The sequence below is a fragment of the Fundulus heteroclitus genome, chromosome 3 (genome assembly GCF_011125445.2).
Source record: "Fundulus heteroclitus isolate FHET01 chromosome 3, MU-UCD_Fhet_4.1, whole genome shotgun sequence".
Lineage (NCBI taxonomy): Eukaryota > Metazoa > Chordata > Actinopteri > Cyprinodontiformes > Fundulidae > Fundulus > Fundulus heteroclitus.
In genome coordinates, this window is record NC_046363.1 from 29,060,670 (window position 1) to 29,088,596 (window position 27,927).

Consider the following 27,927-nt stretch of genomic DNA (forward strand, 5'->3'; position numbering starts at 1 on the left):
TGTTCTCCAGTGTTTTCTAACAAGAACCTCTGAGCAAGGCCAGAAACAGAACAGTTGGATTAGGACTCAGGTTAAAATACACACCGGTGGACTATATTACAAGGTGTTTTATTTGGGGGGTAGCGGAATAAAAGGGGGGGGGGGGGCGTGGACGCATGACACAATCTTCTTCAGGCTGTACGTGACAAAAATACGGAAACGTTCAATGGTTTTCGCAAAAGCACTGCAGGAGCAAAAATCGTGAGTTTGTTTGCGTTTACGGATTTGGCTTCAGCAGGAGGGCGAAGCGGGGATGACACCATGACGTCATTTTGCAGAGACAGTCGGGGGACCGAGCGGCGTGAGCGGCGTGAAACGCGTGGAAAAGGGATAAAGAAGAAGGCAGAAATCAGAACCAGGAGCTGGGAGTTTTGAGCTGCGGAGTGGCCGCCGCGTTTTGGACCCTGAGTCAGAGAGGAGGAGGAGGAGAAAAGAGCCAGGGCAGCAGTCTGCTCGGAGGGGAGAGAGGGAAGAAGGACGCAGTGTGGGCGGGTTAAGAAACGCCGAGAGGGAGGGCACGCCGCTTTTCTTCCTCCAACCGAGTGGTGGGGGGAAAAAAAAGGGGAAAACAAGGACGTCCGTCGGTCTCCTCTTCCTCCTTTACATTTCATCCTCCGACTCCTGCAACAACAACCCCACCTGAGCATCCTTCCGCTTGCTTCTCCGTCCGCCCGCGCGTCGGAGGCTGAGCTTTGGGTTTGTTGTCAGCGCACAGGAGCCGAGCCCAGCTGATCTGAGCCGAGCCGAACCGAGCCGAGCCAAGCGGCAGGGGCGTGAGAGGCGGATGCTGCGAGCGTAGAGGCAGGGTACCCGACCAGGAGCATCACCGCACTCAGCACGGTAATATCCCACCATTCCCCCCCCCCCCCCCTCCTCCTCCTCCTCCCCGCATTAAAACCCATCGTTTCTGCAACGTTTCCCCCTAAATGCCGCTTTTACGCATCTACGTAACGCCCGCCGCTAATGTGTGTCAGTGTGCTGATAATTGTCGCATTGTAGCATGTTTGTAATTCTGGACGTGTGCGATCATCTTTACATGTATATATATTTTTTTAAAAACAACTACAAAATAACACAAAATAAGAGTTTTTGTCACGTTGATGAGGGATCCAAAGCCACACAGCAAGCCCTAAACAAACCAGGAGGGGGAAACCATGATAAAACACGCAGCACATGCAGAACCTTCCCCACTCATGACCAGGTGTGTGTGTGTGTGTGTGTGTTTTAGTGTGTGTGTGTGTTTTAGTGTGTGTGTGTGTGTGTGTGTGTGTAATGCTATTCTGGGCTGCATGTCAGAGCAGCATAATGCTGAAATGCTCCTGGATTACAGCTCCAGTCCTGCAACTCTGAATTTAGTTTAGCGGCTCCCATCCATGACACTTTAATGGTGATTTATTGCACAGACAACAGCAAATGTGCGACCCCCCCCCCCCTCCTCCTCCTCCTCCAGGAGCCATCTGAAATGCTGCCCGATCTGCTTCTTGTTACTGTACTGTCCCCTCCACTGCTGATCAGTTGTTGATGCATGAACTTTACCCCCCCTTCCCTCCCCTCCCAATTCCTCCTCTCTGTTCTCTGTTCCTCACCCCCACCCTCTGATCCTCCCCTCTTTCCTCCTTCAGATGGACAGAATGAATTTTCTCTCCTTCCTCCTCCTTTGCTTGACTCCGGTTGCCAATTGCAACAAAGGTCAGTTTCTCATCCTTTTTTTTTTTTTTTTTTTTGCTTTTTGTTCGTTTGTGACTGTGAAGTGGTGAGATAAAGGTTTGCATTGCCATAGAAACACAGAGACCTGTCAGGAAGAGGGAGGGAATGGAGGGGGGTTATTTTTTTTTTTTACAGGCAGAGCCATGAACCCGGTGACTTGCTCCTGTATTGCATTGCTTGAATTCCTCATACATAACCAGGTGCATACACAAACGTTCTTTTTGCATCTCCTGCTCCCCGGCCTGGTGAGCGTGCGTGTGCCCTCTCCGTCTGCGGCGTGACTCGGAGATGATGGATCCGTTTTCCCCGTCTGTGGCGGATTTATCATTGACTCCGATTCAAGATCATTGTTAAAGCGATTGTCATGCCGAGGGGGGAGTGGGGGGTGGAGGTGGACGAGGCAGACGCCGCCTCTCAGGAGAAGGTGGGAGAGATTGAAGGGTTATAGCAGAGGGGAAGATAAGGAGGGAGAGGTGGTGCGCGAGATCGGGTGACAGGAGGGAGAAAAGAGGAGCACTGTTGTGTGCATACAGTATGAAGAGGCCAAAACGAGGAGGGGGGGGTTGATGGGTGAGAGCTGTGGCCTGATGGATAGGGTGACAGAAAGAGGAGCAGCGCCAAGGGGGACAGACAGAGAGATGGAGCGAGATGCCTCTCAATCTGTAATCCCGAATGTAATCCACGGGCCTGATGCTCAGATTAATGCTACATAGCAGCAAGGGGGGAGGGAGGGAGGGAGGAGGGGAAGATGAGCAGAGGGGGACAGAGGGCATGAGATAAATGACCGAAAAAGAAACACACAAGCCGGGGCGTGGAAACAAGAGGAGGTGGAGGAGGAGGAGAAGAAGATGAATAACTGTGATTATGCCATGGGTGTTGACGACGGCAGCTAATTTTTGGTGCCAGCTCATAATCAGAGAGTTGAGGACTGACTGGGATGGATAGCTCAGCGAGAGTCCGGGTGTTTCAGACATTAAAAATGAAATCCAAATATTTAGACGATCGGGGACTCCGCGGGTTTTTTTAAAAGGTCATAGCATTTAAAGTGGTTTAACGTTGCTTTAAGCCTTAAAAAAAATGGAACAATTACAGATTTTTTTTTAAATAATAGGCCTTAAATTACACAAATTGTTGTTTTAACATTATACTTTTTGTCATTCATTGCTGTTTCCAATTATGCTTTATTATGCTATTACATTTTGGAAAAATAAAATAAAATAAAGGGCTCATTGGGCTCGTTATGCTTGAACCAGTTCTGGCTGAGGATTTTAGGCGTTATTTTAGGCTGTGATAAAGATACAATCTCTAGACATCCATCATTCCCCGAATGCTGTACCTAAATTTAACTTTATGATGTTCATTTTAAGAAATTCGAAACGTTACTAGACTTGAGACCAACATTTTTCATCATCTAGATTAAAGTATAAAGTAATGTTTTAGTTTTATCAACATGTTTCTGCTGACTGGAAGTCATTTTAACTGCCTGACTTGAATTTCTGGAAGAAACTAAAGATTAGGGTGATGGTAAGGAGGCTTTCCAACCTCAAAGAGTGACTTCCAGAGATGTCTATCGCCTGAGAAGTCTTTCTCATTTTGCCATTTTTTGTTACACCCACAAAAATGTACTGAATTTTGCTGGTATTTTATGTCAACTACAAACCCGTGCAGAGGTGTGATAGTAAAGTAGAAGGTTAAGGCACATAAAGCATGGCTTTCAGCGTGTATACACAAATTAAAATATGAAAAGGATGAAATGTTTGTGTGTTCATCCCCCTACATGAAATTACAACCAACTGTGTTGACAAGTCATCTAATTAGTAGATAGAGTCCACCTGTGAGCAATTTAACCTCTGGATGAATCCAGCTGTTCTGTTTCTGGCCTCAGAGGTTTGTTAGAGAACATTAGAGAACAAACAGCATCATGAAGACAAAGAAACACAGCAGACAGATCAGGGGGGGCTGTGGAAAGGTTTAAAGCAGGATTTGGATTATTTAATAAATCGTTATCCTAAACTTGAACCACTCACGGAGCCACGTTCAATACATCGTTTTAAAAAGACGGAACTAGCTTGGCTTTATACGGCTTAGCGGTATTGAAAAAATGAGACGTAATTTATCATGAATCCATATTTTCTCCGCTCATCTGTTGCTGAAGTGCTCTGAACGCTCTCGGTGACCTTTAGTACCGTCGGCGCTGCCATCAGTGCTAAATGTGTGATCTTCTGCTGTAAGACACCAACCAGAAGGTTGTGAAGCTGGCAGGCAAACCACGAATTCCTGACACTTCAAATATGCTAGTGAACAAATATGTCACAGCAAAAAAAGATCCTTTGCGGTATCAATATTGACGCTAACGTGATGATATATTTGTGATAAATTGTGCCGCCCTGTATGACACGACTCCAAACCTTGGAATAATGCCGCTGTCAGAAGGGAACAGGAAGCTTGTCAGAAGACATAGGAAGTTGGATTAAGCTCAATAAAGGGCAATAACTGGAAGAAAATCTGTTATGGGCTAGGAAAAGACTTGAAACTGTGTGTGGGGGTTCACCTTAGCACAAAAACCCCAGACATACAGACATAACTATGGTTTGATGGTGCGGATCAAAGCATTTTTTATGAGTTATTGTGGCCCAGTCAAAGCCTGGACTTAAATCCAACTGGGAATCTGTGATAAAATTTGATATCCGGTCCTCGCAGACGCTCTCCAACCGCTCTGACTTACCTTAAAAGCCACTTTGCATAAAAGAATAGGCACACTGTGGCGGCCGTGGTTGTGCAAAGCTGGTGGAGACATCCCAGAGCAAAAAAAACCAAAACACAAGTCTCTGCAAACCTCTGACTCAGCAGATGCAATGTCCATCACACACTATTCAGAGCTGTGGTTGCAAACGACTTTCAAACCCATGTATCACGTTCCTTCCGTTTCACGGTTACGCACAACTCTGTGCAGGTCTGTCACGTAAAATCCCAAATGAAATACATCCAGGTTTATTGTTGTGACGTCAGGAAATGAACGAAGAAATCACAAATACCTCCACAAGATACCGTTTGTTGACCTTGACGCCCTCTGATGAGATGCTGCAGCTCATGGAGGCTGAGGTGGGCATCGTGATGATGAGAAAGAAAGAGAAGAGCAGAAAGTGGGTTATTGGTAACCAATATTGTCAGAGTAGAACTCAACAATTGGTCATACGGGGCAACACTAGTCAACAAATGCTTTTAAAGTACCATTCAAAAAGATTTCTGCATCATTTTAAATATTTGTTTATGTTTTGTAAACAGCAGCCAAATTCATTCACTGCCACTCAGGAAAAGCTGGTTTATGTGCTTCGGATAATTTACATTTAAAATAAATGCGGTAGAAGATTATTCTTTTTTTTTTTCTTTTTTTTTTTGCTCTAATCTTTAATCTGTTTAGCTCTTAGCTTCTAAAAGAAGCTACAGGTCAAGGCTGCTGTGGTATAAATGGAGATGACATAACGGGGTATTTATAGAGCGTAAATATAAAATAAATGTAAATTATTTCTGCAGTGAATGGTAAAGGAGTGGTTGCATTAAATAGAAGCGCTTCAGTTAAATACTTCAGCTGCCTTTTTCTTTTTTCAAGCTTTTTTTCCACCGGCAATAGAAACTAGAAAAAAAACCCCCAATATTTAAATTTAGCAGCAAAGGCAAGGGGAAAGGCTTTGGTGCTTCCAGGCAAAGAGAATTCAAATGATAGCCAGCTCTGAGTTTGAAGTGAAAGAGGTTTGATAAGATTCACAACCAGAAGCGGTCTTTATTTATTTCTATTTTCCCTCTGGTGCCTCTGCTACCGCAAAATTAGTTCCCGTCTGATTTTCTAGAAAATTCACTGTGGCGACAACAAAGGAAGAAATCCTGCGCTCGTGTCTGGTTTCAAACTCTGCAGCCTCTGAGTTTAGGAGATCGGGGACAACAGAAGGGAGGGCGCCATGCCTTTTGTTTTTTGCTCGCTGTCGGAGTGTAAAATCGCCATCCTTGTGGCTCATTAACTTGGCCTTTGATCAGTCGGCGGGCGCACAACATTCTGCACAAGGATTAATAATTATTTTTGCAGTTAAAGGTTGGATTCTGAGTTATCCTCGGGCGTTTGAATCTGGCTCACGTCTGCTGCAGAGCACTTTAGCTGTGAGGTACGAGCCGAATATTTCTGTCTGTGTCTGTTTGATGGAAACAAACAGGGACCGTCAAGCTGGAGGGTGCTTGAAATAAAAATGGAGGAAAGCGTCAGCGGTGAACATTATCTGACTCTCTGTGGTCACACATTACTTTCTGTGTGTGTGTTTTTTCCCCCCCCCCTGTGCTCATGCACACTCTCACCATGTCCCTCCCCCATAATTGACTGTTAAAAATAGATGCATTGGTTCCTTGTAATTGCTCCATTTAACCCAAAGCCTCTTCGGCCTTCTCTCTCAGCCAATAAGCACAAGCCATGGATCGAGACAGAGTACCAGGGGATCGTGATGGAGAACGACAACACCGTCCTGCTCAATCCCCCTCTCTTCGCGCTGGACAAAGACGCGCCGCTTCACTACGCTGGTAACCCCACCAACATTTTTTTCTTTCCCCCCTCACCGTCTAACATTAAATCCCGCTAAGCTCTTCCTGTTTTAGCTCAGTTAGGATTACCAAAAATTATTTCTAGCTTCTCAGTATTAGAATATTTTTTTTCACACTTTCTTCAAATTCAGAAATTAACATACATTTCCTTTAAAAGTGTTTCTTTTTACAAAGCGTTGCACTTTAGTTTGCTTAAATTTTGGTCTGTGGCCGTCTGTCTAGCACTAAGACAGCCACTATGCTAAAGGACCTATTTGTTGCCATACATATCACGCAAAAGCCACTTTTTTTAGCTCTTAAATACATTTCTTTTGTGTACTTGGAGTCTCTAGGAGAAAATTTGAATCTACTTTCTCTAGGAGCAGCGTAGGCATCTTTATATTCTATTTGGGTCACATTTTTCAAGCTATTTGGACAGATATATTCAGCCCTTTCAGGCATCTGGAAATTGTACCCATGAGGTCTACAATTCGCCTCTCGATGTCTCACCTGATTTAATTTTATTTTTGTGAAAGATCACATGTTGTGTTTAAGGTGTGGCCTTAAAACACATCCAGAGGTGTGCCTCCATTTAACTCAGATGCTGTGAATGAACCTTCTAGCTGCTTAGAAGTCCACAGCATCATCATCTGGGCTTTCCCAAATTTAAGGGCAGGTCAATCAAATTAATTCGAATGAAGTAAAGATATATTCTCTAAGAAAATGTCTCGTTATTCTGGGATTTGCCGAATAGAAATAACTTCGGTAATCCTAGATGACCTAAAATAGAAACATTTAATCTGATTTAATGCCAGACAGTAAGAAAAAAAGGTTGTGCTTATTTTCCAAACAATATATTTTTTATATATTTGGTATTAAAAAAATTAGTATTTCAAATAAAATAATAGATCAGGCCATTTGCTTGACCAGTCATGATGCTGCAGTCAAGCGAAGGCTCTAATGATGCGGCTTATTTTTATTTGCTTAATCGCTTTGAGCTTTTAGTAGTAAACGGCACGCTCGTTTATTTTTCCATTTGGAGCTATAATACTACTCGCATCCGCCAGCAATATTTCCCCAAAGACTCCCTAAATATTAAAGGCAATGTGTTCAGTCAAAGAGTCCACTATTTTTAGCCCATCATAGCGTAATTCAAGCCTTTGCTGCAGGAGCAATCAGCGAAGCGCTGTGCCTGTCTGCAGCCTGATGAAATAAGGTGATCGTGTTTGCAGTCCGAGTCCTGGAAATAACCATGTTCAGTCAAATTATTAAAGATCAACTTGAATTACTCTAGGCCTTCCTGATATATTGAGCCGGCGTCAAGATGGAACAGGAAATGAGCTGCTTGAGCACGAACCTTTGACTTTCGTCAGCTGATAGCGATCTGCTGCTATTCAGAGGATTTTTATTTTCAGTTGCTGTTGCAGTTTTTTTTTTTTTTTTAATCTGTTCTGGTGATAAAAGACTTTTTGAGATAGAGGCATCTCTAGGGATCAGGTGTGCTCAATATTACCTGAGATTGCTGCCGTTTTGCCAAAATAGAGACGCGTGTAGTGTTTATAATGCCCTATTGCTGTGTTATGCTTCTATTTTCCATAAGATTTAGTGGCTTGAACTTGAACTTCTCTGATTTTGCATTATGTAAAAATGAAAATTAAACCATATTTAGCAAAAAAACTAAATAAAACCTGCATTGAAAAGACAACACATCAAATCTTGTATGAAATGCAAGTGTTGAACAAACACAGATGCTTCGTTATTTTTCTTTCAACAACATGTTTAACAAGCTTGGCGAGGGCCAACAAAACAGAGGAAAATGTTCTTTGTCAGTAAAAGGTCAGAAACACGAGTGGGTCTAAAAGGAAGATCCCACAGAGACCAAGTCTTCAAAGATAAACAGGGGTTCTCCGTTCTTTGAAGGACTGCATCGTTAAATAATTTAGCAGTTTCAGAGAAAAAAAAAGCTTCTTCCTACTGTCAAAGCCTGGCACCAGAAAATGCATCAGTCTGTGAGGTTTTAGCTCGTCTACCAAGTGTTATGATCACAGCCTACTGGTGGGTTAACTAAATCATTGCCGTTGCGTAGCTCAACATAAAAAACAATGACAACTATTTCAAATTGATATTAATGTGACCACATTTATTTAGTGATTGAATTTTTAAACAAAATTCCAGCTGCAAAATAACTGTGACTGAAGCATTTTAGTATATTTTGTTTGTTTTTCAAGTTTGTCAGAAGAACATTGAACATGTAAGATACTTTAAAATGGCTCAGATGTATAACATGCTTTAAAACTTTCTAGGTTTTTCTTAAAGAGTAGTAAAACATGATAGAAATAAGTATTTGACCCTTATGAGAGAGGAAAACATTGCCGTTAAGTTAAACGAGGCAACGGTCTAAGAGTCGGGTCATGTTGTAACTAGGGCTGAACGATTTTGGAAAATAATCTAATTGCGATTTTTTTTTCTTAATATTGCGATTTAATGTGATTTGTTTTTCCAGTTTAATTTACCATGTGTTTTAAAATATATACAAACAACAAATCAATTTGTTTCCTTGCCATGTGGATTAGTTGCTAAAGTTCCTAAAGGACCCACAGCATCTGAACTCGGAGCAGTAATGATTGTGTTCTGCCTACAATATATTTCAACCAAAATTGCAATTTTGACTTTTCTCTGCATTAACAACAAGCAACAAAAATGGCCTCTAAATAAAAATGTTTGTAAACAAGGACTATTTTAAACAAGAACTTTTAATGTTTCTATTATTCAAGAGAACAGCTTTTAATTGAGCTGGACATCAATCCTTGTTGAACATAAAGTGCAAAGTCCAACCAACAAGAAAGTCTATGTATAAAACTGATTGACCAGTACTTAATGCTTTGTATGATTATACAAACTCTAAAACAAGTAATAAAATTAGATTATCTCACTGCTGCAACTGTCTTCCCTTCCATGTGGAGCAAACCCACTTTAAACATTTTACTGACACCTAATGGACGTGTCTAATTCCCTAATTGTTACATAGCCAAAAATTGCATATCTCTGCGATTTGGAAATTGCTTTTTTTTAAATCACGATTATATTGAAAATGCGAGTAATTGTTCAGCCCTAGTCGTGACTGAAATATAAAGTTGCGTGTCATCAACATACGGATGGTCAGAAATGCTGGAGGACCCCACAAGGTGAACTAAAATTGGAATCAGCTTTATTGGCCAAGACCAATGTTGGAAGTAACTGCGTTAGAAAATAATGGCGTTACGTTAATTACAAAATAACCTGCTGGGTTAGCTACTACAACTCCATCAATGAAAGCAACTTTTATTAAGAGAACGCTCTCCGCTGCGGGACGTTTTTTTTTATAGTGCAGGGGGAAAGTGGACCCGGCGGGTCAGGATGGGGGGGTGGGATAGGGGCAGACGTGATGCTGCTGAGGCTTAAGGTGGACGGGTATTTCACCAACAGTAGACCAGCAGTAAGAGACACACACCACGATGCAGGAGAACCTTGCAAACTCAAAGACAGCATTTGGAAGCTGGACATTTGGATACTATTATACGTTTGCTCAAGTCGGAGGCAAAAATGTGCAGAATGGATTGATAAATAAGTGGACAGAGAGTTAGCAGTTAGTACAGAGTGTTGTTTGGGATTTTAATGAATGTAGGCCAAAGCTTATGCTTTATATTCATTATTTGTTTGTGTAAGATATGTTTACAACTGGGTGCCTTAGTGTCGCACTTTACTTCTTCAGTGGTATGCTGTTGTTGTTTACTTTTATAAGCACGAAAATACATGCCTTACATTCTATCTGGAATGGTGTGAACCGTATTTCATTTACTAAAAAGTATATTTTATTTGGTTATATTGCCTGAAAGGCTTTCTTTTTTTATTTCTATACCCATTGTATAGCCAATTGTAGCCAGTTAGTGTGCTCTAATTTTCAAGTTCTCAAACATCTGGTTTGTTTTATTGTTCTTTTATCATAAACATTGAACATAGCAATAATCAGATCTACATAAATATATTGCAATTAATAGGTTTTTTTTACTCTTGACTCGTTCGTGTGAATGCCAGACAGTAAGAAAAAATGGTTGTGCTTATTTTCCAAACAATATATTTTTTATATATATTTGGTATTAAAAAATGAGTATTTCAAATAAAATAATAGATCAGGCCATTTGCTTGACCAGTCATGATGTTGCAGTCAATCGAAGGCTCTAATGATGCGGCTTTTTTTTGTTTGCTTAATCGCTTTGAGCTTTTAGTTTTTATTGTTTTATTGTTCTTTTATCATAAACATTGAACATAACAATAATCAGATCTACATAAATATATAGCAATTAATCGGTTTTTTTTACTCTTGACTCGTTCGTGTGAACGTATTCTGGCATTTGCCAAATAGAAATAACTTCGGTAATCCTAGATGACCTAAAATAGAAACATTTAATCTGATTTAATGTCAGACAGTAAGAAAAAAAGGTTGTGCTTATTTTCCAAACAATATTTTTTTATATATATTTGGTATTAAAAAATGAGTATTTCAAATAAAATAATAGATCAGGCCATTTGCTTGACCAGTCATGATGCTGCAGTCAAGCGAAGGCTCTAATGATGCGGCTTATTTATGTTTGCTTAATCGCTTTGAGCTTTTAGTTTTTATTGTTTTATTGTTCTTTTATCATAAACATTGAACATAACAATAATCAGATCTACATAAATATATTGCAATTAATAGGTTTTTTTTGCCTCTGGACTCATTTGTCCCACCACGCACACTAAAATGGTATAGATTAGTGATGACTGTGTTTTCAGATAGTTAGTACATTTAATTAATTATTAAGCATTTTATATTTGATAATTGAACTCTATGGTATTTAATGTTCAAATAACAAGAAAATCACTTAAATTCATTGACATTCTTAGATCGTAAAAAGTAACTACATAGTTACTTTGTCTAGTAACTACTTACTTTGATAGTACAATAACTGAGTTAATAACAGACTTCAGCTTCACATGTTCAGGTTATGGACATCATGTAAAAATATATGAATTTCAGAGGAAAGAAAATAAAGGTTAAAATGATCAGTATGTACATGCTTGTGTATGTAAAGTAAATTTTTATTAAGAAAAGAAAAAAGAAACGGTGGTTGCGATAGTGCACAGCCAGCAGAGTAGCTGACCAGTCTATAATTGTGTTCATTGTGTTCATTGGAGAGGCAGTCCGCGCTAACGAACCTGTTTCTGAGGTCGTTTATTTTTGCAAACAGTGCTCTGTAGCTGGGGAAAGCGTGCAGATATTGAATAAAAGTGGCTCGAGAATGGTGCCTTGAGGAACCTAACATATATATTCTTTGTTGGCTCAGATTCTTTTGGTCTGCTAAGTAAAATAAGAACCAATCTGGCACAGTAGCAGGAAATCCCACCCACTTTTCTAGTCAATTTTCTAGTCAATCAGGTACTGATCCCAGAAGCTTTAGATGCATCACTTAGTAACTTATGCGATTGAAAACCTTTTTTAATACAGTCTTTTCTAAACCAGCCCCCAGTTACAGTATTTAAACTACTTTACTCTTAAAATGGAGTCTTGCGGCAATACATTTGTTTACAGCTTGATTGATGCGGACAATAGATTGACAGATTTTTTTTTAAACTGTTTATGGGTATTTCCCATAGAGATATTTTGCGCAAATGCTAAAAAAAAGTTGCCTGATTGAATGAACCCACGGAGTGCTTTGTAAATCAAGAGAAAATCAACACTTGTTAGTCAGAAGGACGCTTGGTAAAAGCTGTTCACATAAATATAGGAAGGTGTTACGACAATCAGAACAAAATAAAAAACAAAGAAACAGATTTTAATAACCTTAATTTCAAAACAAATGTGTGGGTGTTTGTACAATGTCATGTTTAATACATTTGAAAGCTGATTTATTAATATTCTCGACCCAGGGGAGATCTGTGGCTTTCGGGTTCACAACGGCCCCCTGGGCTCCGGTTCAGTCCAGTTTGAAGCCGTGGTTCTGGATCGCTCCACCGGTGAGGGGCTGGTCCGGTCAAAGGAGCCGCTGGACTGTGAGAGCCAGCGGGAGCACAGCTTCACTATCCAGGCTTACGACTGTGGAGAGGGACCTGATGGAGTCAACAGCAAGAAATCCCACAAGTTAGACCCTTTCTATCATTTTTTTCTTTTTAAGAACAGTAGATGTGCTCTAATATCTGCCCAGCTTCCTGTAGACGTATTATTCCTCATCTCTCTGCTCCTGCTTGGCCTCCCTCTGCTCCTCCCCTCAGGGCCACGGTGCATGTTCGTGTGAACGACGTCAACGAGTTCTCCCCGGTGTTCGTGGAGCGGCGCTACGAGGCTTCGGTCCCGGAGGGCCGTCTGTTCGACAGGATCGTGCGGGTGGAGGCTCTGGACGCAGACTGCTCCCCGCAGTACAGCCAGATCTGCTTCTATGACATCATCACTCCCAATGTGCCCTTTGCTATTGACAACGACGGTGAGATGGTTTGCATCTTGCAGCTGCATGCTGTACTGATAGAGCATGAGAAAAGTGTACTTACCGTGCACTGAGAATGCATTTTTTGCTTCCTCTAGCAGGTTTTCTTCCTGTATTACACTGCATTTAGCTACATCCTCCCACCAACTCTGGCCTGCTTCCCTGCCCCTCGTGAAGAAAATCAGCCCCTCAGCATGATGCGTCCACCGCCATGTTTAATTATGGGGCTTGCGTGTTCAGGGTTATGTACTGTGTTTACTTTACGTAACCCACATTTTGCATTTTTTGCATGTACAATGCAAACATTTCTGTTAAAAATTAGAGTATTTTTCCTTGATTTGAGCAGGTAAATAATATTATTTGCCAATGGAATCAGATCTTTGCACTTAAAATTGGAAAAATATATTTATCTTATTTCAAGTGCAGTATATCTAATTATCTTATTTAGGGGTAGAAATACTCATTCCATCGGCAAATAATCTCATTTACCTGCTCAAATCAAGGGCAAATACATTCATTTCAAGAAAATTGGACTTATTTTTAGTTCTCTTTTTGCAGTGTAGATACAGTAGATAATAATATTTTAACCAGAGCGCCTTATTTCACATGTCTCCGTGTTTCCCTTTTTATGCCTTGTGGGAAATCGCGAACAGCATTTTGTATGATTTCAACATAAAACGTAAAAAAAATGAGATAAAAGGCTCAAGTTTGCAGGACAAACGGTTGGAATCTCTAAATTTGCTTCAGCATTGTGATGCTAAAATCTGACAAACAAACAGGAGATAAAAATGTTGCAACTATTAATGTTTGTGCAGCGGAACAATTGGTTAGAACGGCTTAAAACCTCAGGTACAAACAAAAAAGTGTTAAAATAGACTTTGTGGGGGTGGACTTTGTGTTCTGCCTCGGCAAGATATCTACTACAGCTGTTGGGTTTAGTAAAGCGTCCCTTTTTGTTTCTGGCTCGTTAGATTCTCTGTATTTTACAGTCCGGTGTTGCCCGGTGGGGGGGGGCAGCTATGCCGGTTCTGTAATGTGACCCAGCAGCCGAGGAGACCCTGTTATAGCATGACTCTGCAGAATTTACCAGATCCTGAAGGGCTTTGTAGAGGATGAGTGCCTCCTTTCTGTTTTCAGACAGCAAGCACAGAGATCTACTGTTCCCATTGTGCTGCCCGCTTTTTATTTCTGCATCATCTCTTCTGTTTCTCTCTTTGTTTCTCGTCTCTTCATGCCAAAGCATCTTCTTTTCCCCCTACCTGCTGTTTGTCAGGCAGCGTGCAGAGTGCTGTCACCCCTTCACAGATACTCACTTTGTTCCCTCTTATCTGTAAAGGCAGCAGAAAAAAAAAAAAACCTGTTTGGTTTTATCCTGCTCGGTGTTATTTCTCTTCCTGTTTTTGCCCTGAATGTGAAGTTTTCCATCAGTGCACATGTGGAGCTTCAGGAGTTTTTTTTTTTTTTTCTCCTACTGGGTTGAATAAGCTCGTTGTTGGTGACTAACCGTCCATTTCTCTTTCTATTTGTCTCGTTATGTCATGTCCTCTCTTTCTTTCTTTGTCGTCCTGTCTCCTAGGAAACATTAAGAACACGGAGCCTTTGGATTCGAAGCGGCAGCGTGTTCACACCTTCTGGGTGACCGCCTTCGACTGCGGGAAGAACCGCGCTCAGGCTGATGCCCAGGTTGTTGTCACGGTCAAGCCGTCCTGCAAACCCGGCTGGATCGGTAATTGATCTTTTTTCTGTCCTGGGTTTTCTAGCCTGGAGTAGCTCCGTGGAGGCGTTAGACGTGTGATTTGGTTGTTTCATTCAATAATTTTTGGATGAAATTTCCTCTCTGAGTTAGAATTTGTGTAGGCGGCTATTCGGTTTAATCACGGTTGCATCATTAGATCATGAGCTTTGTTGCAAATAGATTGTATTAAGACTTAGTAATATTCCAAGAAACTAATTAAATTAAATACAACTCATTTTAATTTTTTTTTTGCATTGTGCCAATTTACTAAAAATGTCATCTCAAGGCAGCTTAGAAAACGAACATCTAATTGATCTCCATTTATATGGAATCCAATTAGGCACAAATTCAGTCTATATTCATCCAATTTAGCCCGGTAACATTGTACCGTGTAGGCTGATTCAGATCCAGTTACATACTGTCCAATTCAATCTTTGTTAAAACACAATGCAGTTGATTTCAGCAGATCATTTAACAGCATTTTACTAAAAGGTATCTATGTATAGAAGCCCAGTGGTTTGCATTGAGTCATTCACATTACAGCAATCCCTCATACTGAGCAAGCACATGGATACAGTGAAGAGGAACAATTCTCTTTAAACAGTGAGAAATGTCCAGTAGAAGCAGGCTGAGTATGAGCGTCCATTTACCACAACTGAAAGGGGGTTGAGAGGATAAACACCGGGAAAACACCAAAGCATTGAGCCAGGAGTACTTTCTATGGGAAACCACAAACGAAGGGAGTACACGTTAAAGCAGCACCGTGTAGTTTTGACCCAAGTATTAGCTTAATTTAAGATATATTAAAGGATTTTTCAGGTCAGTACTCAGCGATTGTCACGTATCGATGCTCTGTGCGGGCTGAAATTCTCAAAAACTTGCCTATGTAACTTGAGAGAGTCGGCTCCATCGCTGAAGGCAGCGCTCTAAGTCACATGACCCTTTCTAAGTTACAGCAGTCTGAGCTCAGACAACAAAACAGCTATGACACTTACCTGATCAGACATATGGTTCTCCGATGTAGGGTTTAATCTGAAGGGGTGAATGCGGCATTGTCTTTACAAGAAACCCCATGACTTCTCAATCTGTTGGTCCAAAGAGGTCTGCTATCAGATTCCAAAAGACGGAGGGAGACTGTTTAATTTTGTGCAGGGTTGTCAGTGTTGTCACTCTCGCCTGACTGATGTCATTACGCTGAGCTCCACACGGCTCCACACATCCATCAGGAATCGCTGCCATTGGGAGGGATTTCAATGCCACATAAAATGGATGAGCCAATCAGGATCGCTGGGCGGGATTTTCGTAGAGGTGACGTATCAGAGAAGCGACTATTTGGATTCAGACAACAATAGCAGCTCGCAACGAGGAAGCAAGCGCTAACATTGATGCTGACATTGTTGTCAAATCTACTGAATATTGGGGTGTGCTCGTGGCATAGCGGGTAGCGCGACCCATTTTTGGAGGCCTTTAGTCTTCGAAGTTGTTGGCCCGGGTTCAAATCTGACCCAGGGTCCTTTGCTGCATGTCTCTCCCCTTCTTTCACTCCCTTCCTGTCAGTCTACTGTGAATAAAAGCGAGCCACTCGAGCCGCAAAAAAAAATAATCTACTGAATATTAATTATTTAAGAGAACAGCTTTGAAGGCTTTTGTTAGTGGAAACAATGTTTTCGTCCTTGTCCTGACCTGGTTTGGCAAGACGCTCGTCAGTGTCTCGGGTTGGTTTAGATGTGAGCACGTCAGTAAAGAGGAGTGTTTTATCCAATCAAATGCAAGGATTTTTGATAAGGCCCCTCCTTCTGGAATACGTCTCAAATGGAGCGATTCCAGATGGATGTGTGGAGACGTGTGGAACGAAATCCATCTGGCGAGAGTCAGGTTAGTTGTCAGTGGCCTTCAGAGACACAAAACCAGGAAGTTACAAGTCTAGTGCCCCTAGTGGCTAAATGTTACACCTCGCTGCTTTGAATAGTGGCTCTATCCAGTAAAGAGACGCCGTCAAACGCAGAACCACTGAGCTAGGGCTATTTTCTACGTGAAAGAAAGACAAAGAGCACAAATTTAATGACAACAATAGCTCTGTTCTTGGCTACATACAGGAATAAAACACAGCTAAACACTGAGTCAATGAGCTAGGAGTAAAGAACGAAGAGAGTTGACATAGTAATGGCAACAACAACAAAAAAGACTGTTAACACCGAACCCTTGAGCCAGTGATACTTTGAATAAAAGGACAAAAATGAGAGCATAAACCCAGTGAGTGGCAGCAACACCTTTGTCGATGGCTTCAGAATCACAGGCCCATAATGAAGTACCTTTTATGGTGAACCAAAGAAAATACTTAAAGCTAAAAGTATCAATAGCTCTTTTAATAGCTTTAACCCATAAAGAGACAAATATAAACCCAGAATCACTGAGTCTTTTTTATAGAAAGAGCAGAGAAGGAGAACATAAAGCTGATTTCAGCAACAGCTCAATCGATGCCCCATCTAAGCCAGACATACTTAAGAACAAACAGAGAGGAAACTCAAAGACAAAGACAGCTAGCAGCTTAAACCTGCAACAAAGTTTGACGATATATTTTTAGATTATACATATCATAGGATAACTGGCATTATGATAAAATATTGTTATGAGATTAAAACTGCAAAGATTTCTTAACAAAATCACTTTCATTTGATGGGTTCATGTATGAAGTCTGTAAATCCATAAACCAAATCCATCCATAAACCATTCCTGTAAACACATGAAGAAAAAGAGGAACCTCTTGTAGGATCTGTGTCAGTATATGTATGAAATATCTTGTTTAATTTGTAAAACTCCTCCAGATTGTGGTTAAAAAGAAGAGGTGATGAAATTCATGGTAATGCCAAAGATTCAGGAGATCTGTCATAATTTTCAAAATGGGCTTTGATGTGTTGTCTTCGTCTTAGTTAAATTTTTATTTCAATCTTTACATAATTTCCAAATGTTGCTCTCTGGTTTTTTTTAGACAGGGTTATGCTGTTTGTGTGATCTTAAGAGCCTCCCATCCAGTTTAATCTCAGTTCTCGGTGTTAAAATTTAAAGTTGTGATCCAGATTTTTATTTTTTATTTTTTATTTTTTTAAAGGATGGACAAAGCGTGTGGAGTACACACCCGGGTCAGGCAGCATCCCCCTGTTCCCCAGCCTACATTTGGAGACCTGCGAAGAAACGGTATGGAACATCCAGGCCACCGTAGAGCTCCAGACCGGCCACATTGGGAAGGGCTGTGACAGAGACAGCTACTCTGACCGTTCTGTTCGCCGATTGTGTGGTAAGGTTTTAGTTTAGATCCCCAATTTACAATTATTTTTTTTAAATAAGAAAAAAAAACATTAAAAAGGAAACAAAGAGAGGGGAAAAAAAATCAAACTCTAATTTTCCATGTTCCCATTTTTTTATTAGGTGCCGTCAGGGGCGAAGTGGACCTCCTTCCACCTCCGTCTCCGGCAGCCAACTGGACCTCGGCTCTGCCCACTCTCCCTTCATCCGATTCCTCTCTGGTCTTCTCCTTCAACGGGTCGAATCACGTCGCAGTGGTTCCCGACTCCGTCGTGTCCGCTCTGTCGGGCGACCACTTCACCCTGCAGCTGTGGATGCGTCGGGGCGGCGCCAACATCCAGCCGTCAACCACTCAGTCCAGAGGAAATCGCAAAGACGAGGAGACTATTGTGTGCAGCACCGTCAAGAATGGTGGGTTTGATTGCTCAGATTTTAACAATAATGGGGCTTTGGAGGTATTTCAACACTTTTATTACAATATGGTGTAAAAACTGTTAAATTAAAGGTAATTTCAGGTGAAGTAAAACTATTCCAAAAAAGGCTTTTTTTTAGCTGCTTCTGTTAAACGCATTAAAACTCCCACCAATTATATTAAAATAGAGCAGAAAACGCTCATGAAACACAAACCTTCTTTTGCAAAGATATTCCCACGGATTCAAATCCAAATCAAGTCAGTTCACGTCTTTATTCCCCGAAGCTACGGATCCAACAATTATCTTTTTTATTCTTCTACTGCACAGATGACTCCTACTCCCATTATTCGCTCTCCGTTCACGGTTGCCGCCTCTCCCTCTTCTACTGGCCCGACGTCTCGGCTGCACGGCCCGTCAAGTTCCTCTGGAAGCTGGAGCAGGTACCGAGGAAATCCTATTCCTACAATTTTCCATTGTTTCCGTTTCGTCCCCATCTTAAATGTTAACCGAGGCTGAGGAGGTTTAGTAGTTAATTTTCTTTCTGCGGCTGCTTAGTGTATAATCTTTGATGTAACATGGTGCAGGGATGAAGGTGGAACCTATTTTTCCCCTTATCTCCAAAGCTTTTTATAGAGAAACTGCCTAATTTAAACGTTTCATGTTGTGTGCATCATCCATCTTTTGAAGCTGTAGTCTGACTAACGGATTGTGCAATTATCTACCTGTGAAAGGATAATAGACACCAAGATATAATTCAATTTGCGCATCGACCGCTGAGCTCTTTCTTCCGTTTTCAACATACATTCTCAGTTGGACATAAAGATATTTGCTTTTAGTTTACTGCTTCATTATCTTGCACATTTTCTTCATCGTAGGATGAGGGCTATCAGCCGTTTTGGCTGCAATTAATCATTTCCATTTTGCATGTGAAATCATTAGGATGCAATAAAAAAGGCTGCAGCTGCAGTGTTTTCATCATTGAGGAAGGATGAAGCTCTCGGCCTGCTAATATAATCACCTCTTTTTTTTTTATTGGTCGTGCATCGAGTGTTTATTTCCTTCTTCTTAACCACAACAAATAAACACGAAATAATACAGGGACATGAAAAAAAAAAACAACAAACAAATAATCAAGCAGCCGCCGCAATCAGCAAGCCAATTTTTCATGCTCACACACAGACTCAGCTGATTGGCATTTTAAAAGATTTAATTGTTAGGAAATTGCTGCACAATGTCGGCATGAAGTCATGTTTATTTTAAACGGATGTTTAAGTTTTAGCGTACCGCCTTTCCTTCAAAATGTTCAACCTCAGTGCTTCTGGGAAGCAGATGGTCGCATTAATCAGCAACCCTGGTAAAAAAAAAAAAAAGAACCTTTAAAGAAATGAATCTTTTATTGAAGTAGGATAAACTCACACGGGACAATCTTGAAAAACCGACCCTTTGATTTGAGTGCATTTACTCAAATCGTGTGTTTAGAATAACATTTTTTTAAATAAAATTACTTGTGCCACAATTCTTGATACTTGGATACCTATTTAATCATGTAAAGCACTTTGCATTGTCTATGTACTGAATTGGGCTATATAAATAAATTTGCCTTGCCTTGCCTTGCCTTGCCTTGCCTTGCCTTGCCTTGCCTTGCCTTGCCTTGCCTTGCCTTGCCTTGCCTTGCCTTGCCTTGCCTTGCCTTGAGTTTTTGTTTCTCTGGGCTGTAAATAAGATATGATTCAGAGGCCCATTACCTTTAGCCACTGGCTGCTGAGGACCCACGTTTGTCTTCCTGAAACGCCCAGCGAGCAGATTGGTGACAGACGGATTGGGGCTGCATCAGCAGCAATACAGCCGATGTTTCGATGTGTTGTGGTGCAGAAAAAGCTGGTCAGAATCTACGATTCTGGGATCTGGATTGTGACTGAAAGAATGAGATCCGGGATTCAAGCGGCCGAAATGAGCATCCTCCGGAAGGTGGCTGGGCTCAGCCTTAGAGATAGGGGGAGGCTGGAGCACTGTTATCTGGGGGGAGCTGAAAGTAGAGCTACTGCTTCTCAGCATAGAAAGGAGCCAATTGAGGTGGTTTGGACATCTGATCAGGATGCCCCCCGGGGGCGCCTCCCTTTGAGAGTTTTTCTGGGCACATCCCACTGGGAGGAGACCCTGGGGAAGACCCAGAACTCGCTGGAGGTACTATTTATCCCATTTGGCCTGGGATCGCCTTGGGGTCCCCCAGAATGAGCTGGAGGAAGTTGTTGGAGAGTGAGATGTCTGAGATTCCCTGCTGGACCGTTTAACCCAGCAACCCGACCCTGGATAAGAGGAAGACAATGGATAAATGCATGTATGGATGGATGGATTTATGGATGGATGGATGGATGTCTGCCTGCTTTGATAGAATTTGCATAAAATCCAGGACAGAAACATGCTAATGGGGGTTTGGAGTAAAAATTGAGATGTATAAAAAACACAGCTACAATTCCATGTAAATCCTTGCGTCTTTCCTCAGAGTAAAGGGCAAGAGAACACTAGACTCTAGATTAGGGGTGTCAAACTTCATTTCTTATGAGGGCCAGTGTCCTCCAGGTTTTACACGTGTCCCTGATCCAACCCACTAGATTCAGATGGCTGAATTGCCTCCTCAGCATGAAGTCAGGTACTTCAGAGACCTGCTAATAACCTCATTATTTCACTCAGGTCATGTAAAAGTTGCAGGACAAAGGCCCTGAAGGACTGGAGTTTCACACCTGTGATCTAGAGAGATCCTCCAAGAGGCTTTTTACGCACCTTTACCTGGGCTGAAAATAAACGTGTCTAGCCTATTTGATAATCATGAACATTTATGTAACTGCGCCATTAGCTCATCAGAGTACATGAAAACAACAAGTTAACTTCAGAAAAGTGATAACAGCGTTCAGTTTCAGTGGTTTTAATGCTTTGATGCGTGACTGTGTTTTTTGGGTGTGGGGGCTTGTTTTGACTGAAGCTTTCGTCTCAGACTGTCTGAAGATGCTCAGATTAAAGAAGCTGAGCTGATACAGAGGAGATTTGTTAAAGCCTTCTGTCTGAACCACGTTATCTTGTTACCCCAGTCTTTCTCCCTCCCCCCTTATCTTTATAATTCCCTTGCCATTCTTTCATTTTTTTTTTGCTTCTGTTTATTAAAAATAAACCTAAAACAAGTGTGTAGGATAGTCAGGAATAAAGGAAACCTCTTGCAGAATGTGGGAAGTAATTTTAAGTATTTTAGTGCACAAGATTTCTGTTTTTGCATTTGAGTCTGTAAATGTAAAGTTCCCCATTTAGCCTCAATTGTTGGATTTAAAGATTTTGCTAAAGTTTTCATTTAATTGAGCCTGCCTTTTTTGTTGCATCTAAAAGTGTTTTTTTCATCATGAGTCCTTTAATATTTTTGAAGGTCTTTTGTATTTTTTCAATAGATTTTTGCTGCTTTTTCCCTTTTCTTTTCTACTGCAGTCCTGAATTTGATCTTGGCAGTATATTCTGCAGTCTGTGCCTAAATAAACGAGGAAGGTTAATCAGAACAATGAGGTGTCAGGCCTTAAGAACTATCTACATCAGATGAAACGCCATGGCTATCCTCTCACACTACTGATTTGTATTTCAGTGGTGTAGGAATATATGCTACTTTAAGTAGATAATGCTCCAGATCTCATAAAGTAATATGCACAAGATGATCCTGTGTGACTAACCTGGGGCTCACACTGACTACAGTGTGGGTCACGGTCCTGACCCGGTTCTGGTTTGCCGCAAACCCCCACTCACGCTACTCCTAGGGAGAGAGCAGCCAGATGCGGCTGCAGCTGCTAAAAGGGCGCTCATGATGAGAACAGAAGTGCATCTGGTCCTTTCTGTTGCCATCCCTCATAAATGATTAAAAAAACTGCTCTGGTTTTCGTTTTTTAGGACAAAACTCGGATCTGTGCGCACAAAAATCCTATTTGATCTGTCTGCACTGATGAAGATTCACTCACATCGGTATGCCAGATGCTTGAAATGCACCGTCTGATCACAGCTTGACCCATTTCCTGAATCTTTAGGGGGGGGTCGTTGCCGAGTGGTTAGAGCAGCGCATTTGCACTCAGAGAAGGATGCAAGTACCCGGTTCAATCCCCAGTCACGGCACTCTAAGTCCCTGAGCAAGACCCTTAACCCCAGATTCCTCCCAAGGCGCTGCACAGTGGCAGCCCACTGCTCCCCAAGGGGATGGGTTAAGATGCAGAAGTGAATTTCTCCATTGTGAGATCAATAAAGTTCAATTATTATTATTATTACACCAATTATGTTTTGACCAATGGCACTCTAGGGGGCGCTTAAAAACAAGATGGAGGCATCATGGCAAATATAGCCCACCTCCGCCTGACACAATAGCAGTATGAACATTTTATAAGCTAGACAACGTAGGATGAATTATTAGTGACATGCATACTGATGAGAAGTGTCAGAACTTGATGTACTTGATAAAACGGATATACAAAAGTAACAGAAAACTGGAAAGCCTTCAACTCAAGGCATCTGCTGTATGAAGGGCTTCTAGCAAGTAGCTCTTTCAGAATCACCTTTTTGGAGATAAAATACAATTTACAAGTATATTTTTCATCATTTCCTATAAAGAAATTGAAACAAACTGTCTCTGTGTGAAAGGCCGCTAACAAAGTCTGAAGACTTTTTGGTGCTGGATTAAAAATTTGTGAAAAAGAAAAAAACTTCAAAATGCCTGGAGAACTACTGACAAAGTACTGTTGGAATGATTACACAAGAAAAGGGTTCCTTTGCAATTTTGAAAAGTCTAGAAAAGATTGGATAGGTATGGAAAAATTAATTTAAGAATGTATAATAATATAATATCATATAATATTGCTTCAAATATTAGTGGATTTTGCTTTTTCATAGCTAAATAACATTGCTATATTTGATTTGCTACCTTACCAATTGATTTTAAATTTTTTAGCCCTCAGTATTTTAGCTTTTGATTTACTAGCAAAAAGCAAACATCTTTGCAATAATTATAAAGAGGACTTTTACCATTTTTTTGGCTATAGACAACATTAAATTAATTGGTTCAGTTTTAAAACATCAGCACATTTTTCACAAAAGGAATAAAGGTACAAATGTTAACAAAACTGTCCATTAAATAATCTGAATTTAGTGTACGATAATCTAGTCCCTGTTTGAGAATCTTTCCAAGTCCAACAGTTATAGATTTCAAAATAGAGCAGATTTATTTTAGTCAGGATATCGTAGAAAAGTGAAATAGCCCCATTCAGCTCTGAAAACTACATAGGCAATATAAGAATTAATATTTTTGTTTCATGATTTGTAAAAACCGGACGCTGGAGATAGGCACCAGCAACCCCTGCCACCCCATGAGGGATTAAGCGGGTCAGAAAATGGATGGATGGATTTGTAAAAACCCAAAGACACTAAAATCTGATTGTTATTTCTAACAATAACAATCATTTAGCTAAAGGTAAATGTATTGTAAATATCTTGGTAAAATATATGGGTACCTTGCAAGAAAACCAGCTTGCAAAATATAGGAAATTAGGGGTGACTCAAGACTTTCACACACTACTTTATTATTTGTCACCATTCCTTTAATCCACTAATAGATGTAAGAGCTGTGTAATAATTGTTAAATTAGATTAAAAAAGTTAATTTGCATAATGGGATTTTTGTCTTTACTTGTTTTTCATCATTAATCATCTCACAAGCTCTGATTTATTCTGTGAGCCTTTAGAGAGTGATAATATTTAAAATTTCATCGTGCATAGAGAAGTTTCCTCATCTAAACATCCATCTATAACAATGCAGCCGCTCAGAAGAAGTGTGTCTTTTTTATTTGGACGAGAATTTCTTTTACAAAAAACAACAACAACAGCAACAAAAAAAGCTCAGATGTTCCCTCAGATCTGCCAGGTCTTCCTGAAGCTCACGTTTATTCTCATCCGTCCCAACAGGTGTGTGACAGCGAATGGCATCATCTGTCCCTAAGCGTCAAGTTCCCGTCGGTGATGCTGTACGTCGACGGCGTCACCTTTGACCCCGCCCTCATCCATGACAACGGAGCCCTCCCGAACCCCGTGCCCCGTCAGAGGATGCTGATCGGGGCCTGCTGGGGTAACGCTTTCGTTTCAGCCTTAATGATGTATTTTCATCTCTACATTCCCCTCCAACGCTGAAATGTCATTTCAATCAAATATCACCACCAAAGATACCCAGCTGCGCATCATGAAGCCCCCCGTGAGGCGTCTCGGGACCAACCGTGGGGACATATTAAGTCGTGCTCCTCATTTTACTCAGTGTGGTTGCTACGTCTTGTCTTTAAGGTCTAATAATATAAATGGCCTATCAATTATTTAGAGCAGCAGAACAACACAGGGGGGCAGACAGCTATGAGCCACTTACAGCAGAACCGCTCGTTAAAACGGGAAGCTCCGGCACCCAATTACCATAGAAGAGACACGCACACACACAGGCACATTCGGTGTTGGCAGCTGCTGCCAGATAACAAGGAGACGTTGCATTTTTGAAGATCCACCACAGTTTTCTCACTTCTGCATGCTTGTGGTATTTATTTATACTCCGCTTCCGTATATATTTCCTGCTTTCTGTGTATCTTTGCACCTTTCCGTCTGTTCGTACCTGGCTCCAATGACAAGTCTTTTTTTTTTTTTTTCCCAGTCTGACTTATTGTTTTGTGTTTTTCTGCCCCTCTCTGTGGTTTTCCCAACAGAGCCTGAAGAGAAACAGAAGGAGATACTAAACAACACGATCCCAGAGGGAAAAGACTCAGGTGACCGCCTCGTTTCAAAGAAACACCTCTGCTGATTGTCTTCCCCGATAGCTGATGCAACAACAAGGTGCAAATTACAAACCGTATGTAATGAGATTACACGTGTTCACACTTTAGTGAAGTATGTTGGTGGTTACCACGGCCTGCTGTCGGGGGTGACGGTGCGTCCTGGCAGCGTGGAGCCTCACAGCGTGGTGGAGTGCCTGTACGCCTGCAGGGAGGGGCTGGACTTCGGCGACCTGGAGACTCTGGGTTCAGGGATGAAGGTAACGCCCCGGGAGGGCTGCAGCGTTTCAGCAGAAAGTGATAACGACCAATGTTTGCTATTTTTATTTAAATTAAACTTTTAAAAGTTGATTTAAAAAAAAAAAAAGTTCAGATTTTAAATCTATTTGCAGATTTTAAATTATTTACTCCCTTTATATTTGCAACAGTGCCTTGCTAAAACGCTCATACTTCTGGAGGGAAAATTGTACCCAGTTTTCACAAGTGGATTTCTGCGAAGCGAGGTGTGCGTTTGTTTTTAACCCTCCTGACTCAGCACTTTGCAGAAACTATGTTTAAAATTGGTACCAACTACCAAATTTGCATCTAGAAATTGAAATCTTTGCCCAATTTTCTCTGTAAAATGGGTATTACTCAGATAGGAGGATTGGACATTCGTTTTCAAGTTTTCCAACAGATTCTTGATTGGAGATAGTTCTGGACTATGACTGGGCCCATATAATATAAATATGCTTTGATTTAAACTATTTTATTGTAGCTCTGGCTGTATTTTTGGATAATTGTACTGCTGATTTTATATCCTCCTGGATTTAGCTCCATTTATCTTCCTATCAGCTCGGATCAGCGTCCCTATCTCCACTGAAAAAAAGCATCCCCACAGCACAATGCTACCTACTCTGTGTTTTACCGTGGGGTTGGTGCGTTCAGGGTGCAGTGTTAGTTTTACTACACATATAGAGAATTAAATGTGGACCAGAGAGTTGAATTCTGGTCCCATCTGACCAGAATGCATCTTCTTTCACATGTTTGCTATGTTTCCTACATTGTTTGTGGTAAAGTGCAAATGGGAATCCTTAAGGTTTCAACAATATAATGTAGAAAAAACAAACTTCTGTGGCCTTCAAAGAACATCCATAATCATACTGTTTTTATGTATCATTAGGGTGACTTTCAAAGGCAGCTGGTACTGGTCTGTCACATAAAATCAACCCAAAAAATAAATTGGATTTTTTTGGTTTTAATGTGTCAAAATGTGGAAAAAGATCCCAGAGTGTGAACACTTTTGCAAGGCGCTATTTGTTTCATTAATAGATTTCTCTTAAGTGAGCTTAAGAGTGAATGTATATGATTTTGTTTCACACAAATTGATCCAGATTTTGATTACATGAACTTCCAGGTCCACGTGAACCCTAGCCAGTCCGTTCTGGTGCTGGAGGGAGACGACATCGAGAGCTTCAATCGTGCCGTTCAGCAGGTCACCTACAGAAACTCGCTTCGCTTCGCCACCCCTGGAGTCCGTCCCCTCAAGCTCACCACCTCCCTCAGGTACAAGAGCCCAGAGATGAATAAGAAGGTTCCCTGAAATGTGAATAAATCTGCAGTGGATGACTTTTAGTAATTTATGGAGTACAAATTTAAAGAGCCACACACCAATATAATGTACATTAAAGCTGCTGAATCAAAACACAACAGACAAATTAAAATCAATCATTAGTCAAACCTAATTATTATAAGAGGTCATAGAGTTTTAATTTGAAACCAGTCATTTACACACAGTGAATGTCTCTGGCAGCTAGATCTGAAACAGTTAATCGGATTAATCGATTATTGAAATAGTTGTCAACTAATTTAGTAGCTGGAGTATACTGACTCTAAAACATGCCGTTTTCTGAAAACACGGCCCATTCAGAGGAGTAATTAAGTCAGAACTGTGCAAAAATATATACATTTTGCATTTAACATAAAAAACCTTTCTTTGTTTTTTTTAACATGCTCTTTCTAAAACTCCTCAAGTGGCACAGTTTTAGCTTCACCTGGTTCAGATTCTGTAAAAATAATCTCCTATTAAACATGGGAATTTAATTATTAAGACTTTAATTATTAAATTGTCATGTTGTTTTAGCCATTTACAAGGCATTTAAAATGTGGAATAAAGTTTTTTTGTTTTCCTTCAAAACTCTTGTTTATTGAGGCATGTTAATTCACTAATCTCTTTTTAGATCTATCGATTAACGGGAAAATTAATCAGTAGATTAATAGATTACTAAAATGATCGATAGCTGCAGCCCTGCTGGCCACCAATCAAACTAAACTATTCCTCTTTTTTTTAGGTCAGTTAGAATTAGCAAAAATATTTATTTTTGCTAAATGTCAAAACAATAACAGAAAAGATTTTTTTTTAAAGAAAAACATTCATTACTTAAGACTGGGAGGTCTACACTACACTTTAAACAAAATGATGTCACGTGTATTTTAAGGACGTATTTTATGGCCGCCTCTAGAACACGCCCCCTTCTTTATGTAATCTGTATAAACACATTATACAGATTAACACAAACTTAGATGATATTCTAAAACCTTTATTTCTGTTGATTATTATTTTTTTCACCTCCAACTAATAAAAACATTGCATTTAAGATTAGAATATCACATCAGACCAAAAAAAAGGAAAAATTTTCATGCAAAAATGTGGGCTTAATGAAAAGTATGCTTAATATCAGTGTAAAGGTTTAGAAATGTATACCCTAATTTATTGAATGTACATTATATATATATATATATATATATATATATATATATATATATATATATATATATATATATATATATATATATATATATATATATATATGC

At 40.5% G+C, this 27,927-nt stretch overlaps 1 protein-coding gene across 2 annotated transcripts in view; it reads left to right on the forward strand.

Moving 5' to 3' along the window:
• The first annotated feature begins 273 nt into the window (after window positions 1-273).
• The window catches only part of clstn3 (calsyntenin 3), a 42,971-nt gene continuing 15,317 nt past the window's right edge, over window positions 274-27,927 (forward strand). The window contains exons 1-13 of one of the 2 annotated variants that reach the window (XM_012870319.3): window positions 274-879; window positions 1,662-1,728; window positions 6,187-6,309; window positions 12,256-12,466; window positions 12,598-12,806; window positions 14,383-14,532; window positions 17,651-17,836; window positions 17,968-18,255; window positions 18,585-18,697; window positions 24,233-24,392; window positions 25,009-25,068; window positions 25,186-25,334; window positions 26,471-26,619. In XM_012870319.3, the coding sequence (XP_012725773.1) occupies window positions 1,662-1,728; window positions 6,187-6,309; window positions 12,256-12,466; window positions 12,598-12,806; window positions 14,383-14,532; window positions 17,651-17,836; window positions 17,968-18,255; window positions 18,585-18,697; window positions 24,233-24,392; window positions 25,009-25,068; window positions 25,186-25,334; window positions 26,471-26,619 (1,865 nt within the window). In that variant the 5' untranslated portion in view covers window positions 274-879. The remainder of the gene's footprint in view (window positions 880-1,661; window positions 1,729-6,186; window positions 6,310-12,255; window positions 12,467-12,597; window positions 12,807-14,382; window positions 14,533-17,650; window positions 17,837-17,967; window positions 18,256-18,584; window positions 18,698-24,232; window positions 24,393-25,008; window positions 25,069-25,185; window positions 25,335-26,470; window positions 26,620-27,927) is intronic. The other variant, XM_036135146.1, reaches the window with a different exon arrangement.